This window comes from Gallinula chloropus, assembly GCF_964237585.1.
Source record: "Gallinula chloropus genome assembly, chromosome: 2".
NCBI classification, from domain to species: domain Eukaryota; kingdom Metazoa; phylum Chordata; class Aves; order Gruiformes; family Rallidae; genus Gallinula; species Gallinula chloropus.
In genome coordinates this window covers 163802730-163812836 of record NC_140086.1, presented here as the reverse complement: position 1 = coordinate 163812836, position 10107 = coordinate 163802730, and the positions used below count along the sequence as shown (strand labels likewise).

The 10107-nt window shown below is 63.7% G+C and overlaps 1 protein-coding gene across 1 annotated transcript; it reads left to right on the top strand.

Annotated features, from left to right (window-relative positions):
• Window positions 1-1637: 1637 nt before the first annotated feature.
• On the top strand, window positions 1638-9102 carry LOC311189148 (uncharacterized protein; the record flags this gene model as incomplete). Its single annotated transcript, XM_084260727.1, has 6 exons — window positions 1638-1989; window positions 2548-2594; window positions 5610-6429; window positions 6908-7246; window positions 7683-7790; window positions 7964-9102. The coding sequence occupies 6 exons, from the start codon at window positions 1638-1640 to the stop codon at window positions 8842-8844; spliced, it is 2547 nt and encodes an 848-aa protein (XP_084116853.1). The 3' UTR covers window positions 8845-9102.
• Between the last annotated feature and the right edge of the window lie 1005 nt (window positions 9103-10107).

The following is a 10107-nucleotide window of genomic DNA, read 5'->3' as shown; positions in this document are numbered from 1 at the left end:
GTGTAAAGGGCGGGAGGGGGGTGGAGAGAGAGTCCGTCTGCTCCATGTAGACACCACACCTTCATTGTGTGATGCCCAGTGATCCGTAGAGAAGCTTTTAACAATAAAGATTTGGTTTTCTTTGTATCTCCTGCACTCACCTCGTGTCAATAGCTGAAGGGTGGGACCCAGGGGCCATGGGCAGCCTCTGCTCAGTGTCTGTGGGGACAGGACAAGGGGCGATGGGCTCAAGCTGGAGCCCAGGGAGTTCCCCCCAGTGTGGGGAAGAACTTCTTGCTGGTGAGGGTGAGGGAGCCCTGGGACAGGCTGCCCAGGGGGTGTGGAGTCTCCTTCTCTGGAGAGATTCCAGCCCCTGTCCTGGGGACCCTGCTTGGGCAGGGGTGGGACCCCTTGGGCTCTGGGGGGCCCTTCCCACCCCTGTGAGTCTGGGATTCTGTGATTCTATGATAGAGTCTTTAAGGCTGGAAAACACCTCCAAGATCACAAAGTCCAACCCTCTGTCCAGTGCCACCACATCACCAGACCCTGTCCTGGGCTGCCAGGTCTGCCTGTGTTTTGAGCCCCTCCAGGGATGGTGACTCCAGCACCTCTCTGGGCAGCAGCCCTGGGAGGAATACAGAGAAACCCTGTGAGCAGCCGGGGATCAGGTTGGAAAGCCCTCATGGAGTTAAACACAGCCAGGGAGAACAGGGCCAAGAAAAAGTTTCTGTAGGTCTGTCAGCTGTGAAAGGAAGACTGGGGAGAAGGAGAACACCTCTGGAGTGATGCAGGAGCCCTCGTTACCCAGGATGTGGAGGAGGCTGAGGGGCTCTGACCTCAGCCTTCACTGGTAAGTGCTCTACAGTCACACTGCCCAAGCCATGGAAGGCAAAGGCAGGGACTGGAGGAGGAAGATGCACCCACTGTAGGAGCTGAGGATCGAGCCCACCGAAGGAGCCTGAAGGTGCCCAAGTCCATGGGAACCTGTGAGCTGTGTGAACCAAATCCAGAGGAGGCCACAGCGATGAGCTGGGAGCTGGAGCAACTCTGCTAAGGAGAGGGGCTGAGAGAGGGTGGTTCAGCCCGGGGGAGGCTCCAGGGAGACGTTACTGGAGCCTTCCAGCGTCCAAAGGGGCTACAGGAAAGCTGGGGAGCGACTGGTGCTCAGGGTGTGTAGTGACAGGACAAGGGGGAGTGGTTTTAAGTGGAAAGAAGGTAGATTTAGGGGAGGTACAAGGAAGACATTTTTTACTAAGAGGCCCTGGCCCGGGGTGCCCAGAGGAGCTGGGGCTGCCCCAGCATCCCTGGCAGGGCTCAGGGCCGGGTTGGATGGGGCTGGGGCACCCTGGGCTGGAAGGAGGGTGTGTGTGGGGGGGGTGTCTGTGCCCATGGAGGTGGAACTTGATCAGCTTTATGTGTCCCCTCAGCCTCCTCTGCTCCAGGCTCAGCACCCCCAGCTCCCTCAGCCGCTCCTCAGAGGATTTGCCCTCCAGCCCCTTCCCCAGCTTGGTTGCCCTTCTCTGCACTCGCTCCAGGACCTCCCTGTCCTTCTGGTGCTGAGGAGCCCAGAACTGGACCCAGCACTCCAGCTGCAGCCTCCCCAGTGCCCAGCCCAGGGGCACAACCCCTGCCCCGCCACTGCGGCTGGCGGGCGGAGCATGCGCAGTCGAGCGCGCGAAACCCGCTGGGTGCCGCCGCCTCGCGGCCGCGCCGCGGTACTGCGGCTGGGGCGGGGGGGGGGGGTGTGCGCCGCGCGTGCGCAATGGGACTCCCGGCTCCGCGCCGCCGCCTCGGCACTGCGGAGTTGGGCCGGAGCGCGGCGCATGCGCGGTAGGCCGCCCGGAGCCGGCTCTCTACCGCCGCCCGGTGACAAGGCGCCGGTACTGCGGCCTCGGCAGCGCCGCGCGCCGGGCGGGGCTCTCGACGCCGAGCGGCGGCCCCGGGGGCGCGCGCAGGGCGGCGCGTGGGGCTCCCGCCGCGTGCCGGGCGCTGCCTCCCGGGGAGGCGCCGGTTCCGCCGCCCGTCGCGGGGTCGGCCGGGGCCGGGCGGTCGGCGGGTCGCGGCGCGAGTGGTCGCGGCGGGCCGGGGGTCGGTGCCGCGCCTTCCACCCCCCCCCAGCCGCGGCCGGCGTTCTGCCGGCGCCGCTCCGTGCCGGGACGTGTCTCCGCGGCTTCCGGCGGGGGGTCTGGGCCGGGAGGTGCGCGGAGGGGGTCGCGGCGGGGCCGGAGCGCCCGTTCCCCGCGCAGCCGGCACGGGAGACGCGGGGCAGCCCGGGCTGGCTCCTCCCCGCCTGACATCGCTGCCCCGTCCAAGGGGTGGGGCGGGGGCGGGGGGCGGTCCCGGGTGCTTCCCGGGCGTCCTGAGCGGGGCCGGGGCGCGGGGCTGCGCTCAGCACCGTCCCTGCCTCCCCGGGCCTGGCTCTGCGCTGCGCCGCCGGTCCCCGCGCTCAGGCTGCTGGTCAGTAACTGCCCCGGTCCCCAGGCCCCGCGGCCCCGTCTGCTTCTCCCGCGGGAGGGAGCGGAGAAAGGGCGGTTTGTCTGTCTCAGGGTCCGTGTTCCCTTTGCCCAGGGAGGCTGCTGCAGCCGGTGGCTTCGTGGCTGCGCTGCCCGGGGAGGGTGAGGGGTCCTTTCCTTTCTTTTCCTTACAGCTGAGCGCAGAGCCCCGGGGTCGGTGGGGCTGCCTGTGGGCTACATGGGGAGGTTCAGAGCTCGCACGGGGTGGCTGGCAGGAACAGACCAGGCCCTGCTGGGCAGCCCTGTCCCGGGGCCTTGCTGGGGCTGGCCCTGCCCCTCTGCCCAGCAGTTCAGGCACTGCAGCCCAGGGACACCTTGGGCCAGCTCCAGCTTGCACAGCGCAGCTCCTGCCCGGCCCCGCTCAGAGGCACAGAGGCAGCTCCAGCCCCAAGTGATTTCAGCTCCTTTCCCAAAGCGAAATCATTTGCTCTGGCTGTGAGATAACAGGCTCAGCACTGCAGGTTTTATTTCAGCCCCAGCTCTAATCTGTGTCTTCAGCCCCTTTCTGAGCCCCACACCAATAATTTCAGCCTCAGCCCCAACATCTTTATTCCAGCTCTGAGATTTCACCTCCTGCCCCCAGTGATTTCAGCTCCTTTCTGAGCCACACAGCATTCATTTTAGCCCCAGCCCAAGTGTCTTCATTTACAGCCCCAGTGCCTTTATTCATGTCCCAAGTGATTTCAGCAGCTTTCCCTCAGAAACAACCTTTATTGGCAACCCCAGTGCCTTTATTGGCAGTGCCAGTGATTTCAGCTCCCATCTCTCAGAAACAAGCTTTATTCGTGGCCCCAGTGCCTGTATTCACAGCCCCAGTGTCTTTATTCCTGCCCCATGAGGTTCCAGCTCCTCCCCGAGCCCCACACTCCTCCTCCCCCCCTTTCTTCCAGCCCCTCGCCCCCACCCCCCCTTTATCCCAGCCCTCCTGCCTCCACTGGGGCTCCAGCTCAGCGCTGTTTCAGCTCCAGCCCCGCGGTGTCTGTCTCAGGTCCAGCTCTCCATCCTGCCCCCGGCTCCGCCTTCTCCCGGCAGCACCGGCCGCTGTTGCCGAGCCCGTAAGTCAGTCCCTGGCCTGGGTCGCAGCCCCCTGCCCGGCTGCCGCGGGCCCCCGCAGTGCCGGGGCCCAGCCTCAGCTGCCGATGCAGCCCCGTGGCCTGCGCTTTGGAGCCCCACCTGCGGGGAGGGTCCCACGGCCCTGACAGCCCCCAGCCCCTGCCGGCAGCAGCAGCAGCTGGGGAGGGGGAACAGCTGCTGGGCCTCCAGTTCCCCCTCCCAGAGGCTGGTGCTGAGCCTCAGCACCCCCCAGCCCCGTTTCAGGCCGACACACAGCACTTGTGTCTTTGGGGGGCTGGAGGCCCCCCGGGGCTGCTGCTCCGGCTTCTGGGGCAATGGGGGTGGGGGAGGGGGGAGCACCCACCCCAGGAGTGTTTGGGAGCTGGGGGCACCTCCCTCTGGGCTGAGCCAGCCCCGGGACAGCGGGGGCAGCAGCACCCCCGGGACAGACTGTATTGCCCTTCGCTGTTCTCGGTGTCTTTGAGCCATCGGGGCTCACTGCGGGTTCCACAGTCACAGCTTCATTGGCGCTGACATATGGAAATAGACTCTATAACTCAGAAGTTATAACGTAGGTAGGTGTGTTGCACGCAGACGCACGGGGGGGTCGCTCCACCACAGGCGTGCCTGCCCCAAGTAGCAAAACCGACCCGTATTTATACAATGAAACAACGTATATTCAATTAACACCTATACATAGTCATGACATAAACCCCACCTACTCCCACTTCACATGCTAATTAGCTTATCAGTCCTTCCCAAAGATTGAGATCAAATGCCTTCGGAAATGAGTGGTGGTGGGTGGTGCTGGTCCCCTTATCTGGAATGTGATGTTTCCTCTAAGCTTGTGGTGTTCTCATCGGTCTGAGCTAGTTTATGTCCTTGTTAAGTAGCTGTTTTCCTCCACTAAGGAAGCCATTCATGTCCTTGTTAGCCATCTCTTTTTCTTTAGCAAGGAGATAAATGATGTATCTGTGGTGGATGCCATCCCACCCTCGAATTCTTGCTCTTTATCTTTTCCTCGAGATAGTGTGAGACTTTCACAAGTAAGCCCTTGTTATGAAAAGAAAAACAGGCTTCCTCCTCCATAAGTTGTTTTATGTGGTTACCTGACTAAGTTCCAAGAGCTACTTTCTGTTATAAATTTGAGACATACTCCAGCTGATAAAGCCAAACAACAATGTATTAATTAAGCAAGCCCGCAAGATATAGGCAAATACCAGCGCTGGGTGTCTGGAGGAGACCCTTGCTCCTGCAAACGGCACGCGCCTCACCCCTCTGGAGTCCCCTTTTTATAGTCCCGTAGTTCGGGGTACACGTGGCATGTCCCGGTGTTTTTCTGTAGCTGTGTAAGCTGGTAGTGGGGGTCGTCCTGGTCCCTCGTAGTCCTCCTCTACGTTGTGTTCAGTGTCTTGTTTGGTTCACTCATTTAATCCTATCAGGATGTTGCTAGTGATAAAACAATGGTTCCCCTTCGCCCTGGTTACCTGTTCACAGCCACAGTCTGCCACAGGCACCAACTCAGCAAGACCTGAAGTTCTTTCAGGGTGTTACTAGTGATGAAACAATGGTTCCCCTTGGCCCTATTACCTATTTACAGTCAGAAGGTTTGAGAACAATTCCTAGTTAGTTTACTTATCACAGACCCCTCTTCCATAGTTGGTCTTCTTCTCTTTTTTAGCAGGCGTCGTACTTACTGGTTGGTTTTACTACTTGGGTAAGCTCCATTAGTGCTTCATCAGCAACTTACAATATCATTCATTCCTTGTTTCAATGAACAAAACATTAACCCATTCACCACACTCCCTATGACCACAGGTGCAGCTGTAACTGTGCCCACAGCTCAGCGTCACCAGTCGGTGTTGAAAGCCCCGAGATCCCGCGCGCGGCAGACCCGCAGCTCGCCGAGCCGCCCCCCCCTCAACAGGTCTCTTAGACCTTCTAGGTCAAGCCTGTAGCCCGCAGCTCTGCATTCACGTGTGGATCGAAGCAGCAAACTCTGCACACATTAGATAATATTTCCAGAAACTTCTGATCACTCGGATTGTCTCTACCGGACATCAGCACAGAGAAATTCCCTCCGGACCGCAAAGGAGAACATCGAGCGGCGGCTCCTGCAGACGGGGCAGCGTCCCTGAGCCCGCCCCGAGCACGCAGGGCCCGGCTGTTCTCTATCCGGTCCGACTCAGCACCGCCCCTCACGCCGCCCCGCCCCAGCGGCCTCAGCTCCGCCCAATCGCCTCTTGTCCTTCCAAGCCGGGGCCGCCCCCCTCCCGCTCCGCGGCCCGGCCGCCCCCGTCCCCCGGAGGCCGCGATGCCCCGAACCGCCGTTTCGAGAGAGTCTCAGCGCCCTCGCCCCGGCGGCCGGCGCTGCTGAGCCGGGGTGCGGGGGCCGCATGGCGGGCGCTGCCGGGTCCCGATCAACCCCCGAGCCGGGAAGGGTCTCGGTGCGCGTCGGCCGGGCTCGGCCGCCGCTTGTGCCCGCGCAGCCACGGCAGCCCGGACCGGACGGCACCGCTCGGGCCGGGACTCGGGGCTCCGCGGGGCCGAGCTCCTCCACAGCGGGCCCCGGGGCCGCGGCACGGCCGCTCTCGGCCGCTCCGTGCGACTGAGCTCGGCTCTGCGAAGAGCCCGCCCCTTGCCCCGCTCCTTCCCGGCTGCTTCCGCCCGGCCCGGGACCGGCCCCGCAGCTGCCCTGGAGCCCCCGCGCCGGGGCCCGGGACGCGTCCCCGAGGGAGGGCGGGGCTGCGGGACCCCGACAGGAGCGGGGACACGGAGGCTCCGCCGCCCCGGGGTCTCTCGGGCCGCCCCGGTCCCAGCCGAGGGACAGCGCGGGGCCGGATTGAAGCCTCGGGCCGGGATTGGTCAGAGCCGAACGGAAAGGGCGAGCTGGGATTGGTCAGAGCGGAGACACCGGCGGCGGGACAGGAGTGAAACGACGGGCGGGGATTGGGCGGAGTGAAGTCGGCGAAGGGCGGAGACCGGATGGAAAAGGAACGATGTGATTGGACCATAATGGAAGAATGGCGAAGCAGTGATAGGTGGTCGGGCGCCGCTGGGCGTGGTCAGAGGTTTTAAAAAAAGCGGCGGGGACTCGTTGCTCTCACAAGGCCGAGGGTCCGGCGGGAGGTTGTTGTTGCTGCAACTGCGTCCGGCGCCTGAGAGCTGCTGAACCGTGAGGTTGGGTCAAGGTACCAGCAACGCGTCCGGGGCCGGGCGGCTTCGGAGCGAGGGGGGGGAGCCGGGCGGGGCGGAACCGCGCGGGGTCCCGGCGGCTCTGGCTGCCGTGTGCTGGGAGCCGCCTCCTCTCATCCCCCGCGGGGTTCCGTCCGTCCTGCCGGTCTCCTCCCGGGCTCCGTCAGGCTCCGGCTGGACGGGCGGGCGGCTCTCGGCAGGTCTTGTGCCCGGCAAGGTGGGTCTCGGGGCTGTCCCGGCCGAGCGGCCGGCGCCCTCCGTCGCGCTGCCGGAGAGCCCGGTGCCGGCGGGGCCCTGGCCGGCCCCGGCAGGATTCCGGCCGCGGTGCCGGGCGAAGGCGCGGCAGGGCGTGCTGAGCCGGGCGTGCTTCTGGCTGCAGATGGCGGTGACGTTTGAGGACGTGGCCATCCACTTCTCGGCCGAGGAGTGGGCAGAGCTGTCGGGCTGGCAGCGGCGGCTCTACCGGGAGGTGATGCTGGACAACTACCGGGCGCTGGCCTGGCTGGGTGAGGAGTGTGTCGGTGGCGGCGGGGCCGGGCTGGGGCCGCAGTTGAGCTGCGGGGCTGAGCTGGAGCCCTTGGGAGGGAGAGTCGGGCTGTGGCCGTGGCTGCGCGAGCGCTGCCGGAGGGCTTGGGATGTCGGGCTTGAGCTGCCGGGTTGTGCCCGGCCAGGCAGCCTCTCCCCTGCGGAGAGCGGGGCTGGGGGACAGGCTGGGCTGGGATGGAGTTGGGTGACAGATGATGGGGATGGCTTGGTGATGGGCCCGACTGGGCTGTTACATGTGGGATGAGATGGGGCAGGATGGAGATGGGATGCACCCAGCCATTGTTAAAATCCTCTTCCTGGCTGGTCTCAAGGGCTGCTAAAGCCATGGCCAAGCAGAATAGGAGATAGGAGCAGAGCTGGGGCAATGCAGGGTGCCTCTCTTTCTGCCCCGGACAGCCCAAGTCGCCATCAAGCCAGAGATCATCTGCCAGCTGGAGCGGGAAGAGATGCCGTGCGTGCCAGACCCTCCCAGGATACAGCAGCAGCACCAGACTCCTGTGCCAGGTTAGTACGGGGAGCTGTGGGAGGGGTTCCAGCAGCACTGTCCATTTGGCCCGAGATGCTTTGTGCACCTGGATGTTTTGGGGGTAGGTGGGGTGCCTGTGGCGCTGGGTGTGGGGGTGAGGTCCCACATGCCCATAGCATCCCCAGAAGTAACATCAGCCTCTTCCCCCCAGCAGCCAGTGGGACGCAGATGGAGGCCAATGGGGTCCCTGTGGGTCTGCTGGCACCCACTGCCCCGCTCCCGGGGATGCTTAAGACGGGCAGGAGGCGTCGGGAGAACTTGGCCCACAGGAGGAGTCAGAGGAGGTCATCGGGGAGCCCTTGCCCCCAGCCCAGCAAAACACCCCGAAGGCTGGAGAAGACCCGCCCAACGTGTCCTGAGTGCAACAAGAGCTTCGGGAAGAAGTCGCATTTACGTGTCCACATGCGGATCCACACAGGCGAGCGTCCGTTCGTCTGTCCTGACTGTGGCAGGGGCTTCAGCCAGAAGGGTAACTTGCTGACTCACCAGCGCATACACACTGGTGAGAAGCCCTTCACCTGCAGGGACTGCGGCCACCAGTCCAGTGACAAATCCTGCCTGATCAGGCACCAGCGCATCCACACTGGGGAGAGACCCTTTGCCTGTGACCAGTGCCCCAAGGCCTTCAGGTACAAGAAGAACCTCATGGCCCACCAGTATGTCCACACTGGGGAGCGCCCTTTTCCCTGTGACAAGTGCCCCAAAGCCTACAGGGACAGGAGGAACCTCACTGCCCACCAGTGTATCCACACAGGTGTGAAGCCCCACAGGTGTGAGCAGTGTGGCAAGGCCTTCTCTGTGAAGAGTCTGCTGACGAGGCACCTCAAGATCCACCAGAGTCTGCAGGCGGTGCCAGAAAGCGGCCGGTGTGCTGGGGAAGGTCCATCCCAGCAGGAGGGGCTGGCAGAGGACAAGCCCTTCCAGTGCAGCCTCTGTGAGGAGCGGTTTCAGGATGAGGGGATGATGCTGGCTCACCAGGGCACCCACAGCACCCCCAGCCTGTTGGCACCCCCCCAGCCTGGCACCTCCTGAACCTGCTGCTGAGGGGCCGTGGTGGCCGGGGGCTGCAGGGATGTCCTGCTCTGCCTGGCTGAGCCTGGCTGCAGGGCAGGAGCCCACCAAAGCCCCTGCGTCAGTCGGGAAGAGAAGGTGTAAGGAAAGGCTGGTGGGTGAAGACAGGGAGAGGGAGAGGTCACCCACCAGTGACCGTCATGGGAAAACAGACTGGGCTGGGGAAGAAAGAATTTCCTTTGTTCTCAAATTGGGAGTGATGAGAAATAAATGTCATTCTCAGAACCCCTCCCCCAGCCCTCTCTTCTTCCCAGGCTCAGCTTCCCTCCTTTCATCCCCAGCTGATCTTTCATTGCCAGAGCCAGTTTCTTCATCTGCCCATTGTTTTAACTCCAGGTCCATAACCAGCACCCACTGTTTTGATTCCGAGTCCATAGCAATTTTCCTCACTGATAAAGGCACCCGCTGCCTTGTCCCTAAAAGCCTGAACATGCATTTCAGTCTCTTATGTCCCAGCTCCAACCCCACAGTCTGGATTTCAGCTCCTTTCCCACACCACCAGCCTTTATTCCAGCTCTGCAGCTTTCATTTCCAGCCCCAGTGTCTTTATTCCTGCCCGGAGTGATTCCCGCTCCTCCCCGAGCCCCACACTCCTCCTCCCCCCCTTTCTTCCAGCCCCTCGCCCCCACCCCCCCTTTATCCCAGCCCTCCTGCCTCCACTGGGGCTCCAGCTCAGCGCTGTTTCAGCTCCAGCCCCGCGGTGTCTGTCTCAGGTCCAGCTCTCCATCCTGCCCCCGGCTCCGCCTTCTCCCGGCAGCACCGGCCGCTGTTGCCGAGCCCGTAAGTCAGTCCCTGGCCTGGGTCGCAGCCCCCTGCCCGGCTGCCGCGGGCCCCCGCAGTGCCGGTGCCCAGCCTCAGCTGCCGATGCAGCCCCGTGGCCTGCGCTTTGGAGCCCCACCTGCGGGGAGGGTCCCACGGCCCTGACAGCCCCCAGCCCCTGCCGGCAGCAGCAGCAGCTGGGGAGGGGGAACAGCTGCTGGGCCTCCAGTTCCCCCTCCCAGAGGCTGGTGCTGAGCCTCAGCACCCCCCAGCCCCGTTTCAGGCCGACACACAGCACTTGTGTCTTTGGGGGGCTGGAGGCCCCCCGGGGCTGCTGCTCCGGCTTCTGGGGCAACGGGGGTGGGGGGGAGCACCCAGCCCAGGAGTGTTTGGGAGCTGGGGGCACCTCCCTCTGGGCTGAGCCAGCCCCGGGACAGACTGTATTGCCCTTCGCTGCCTCAGCAC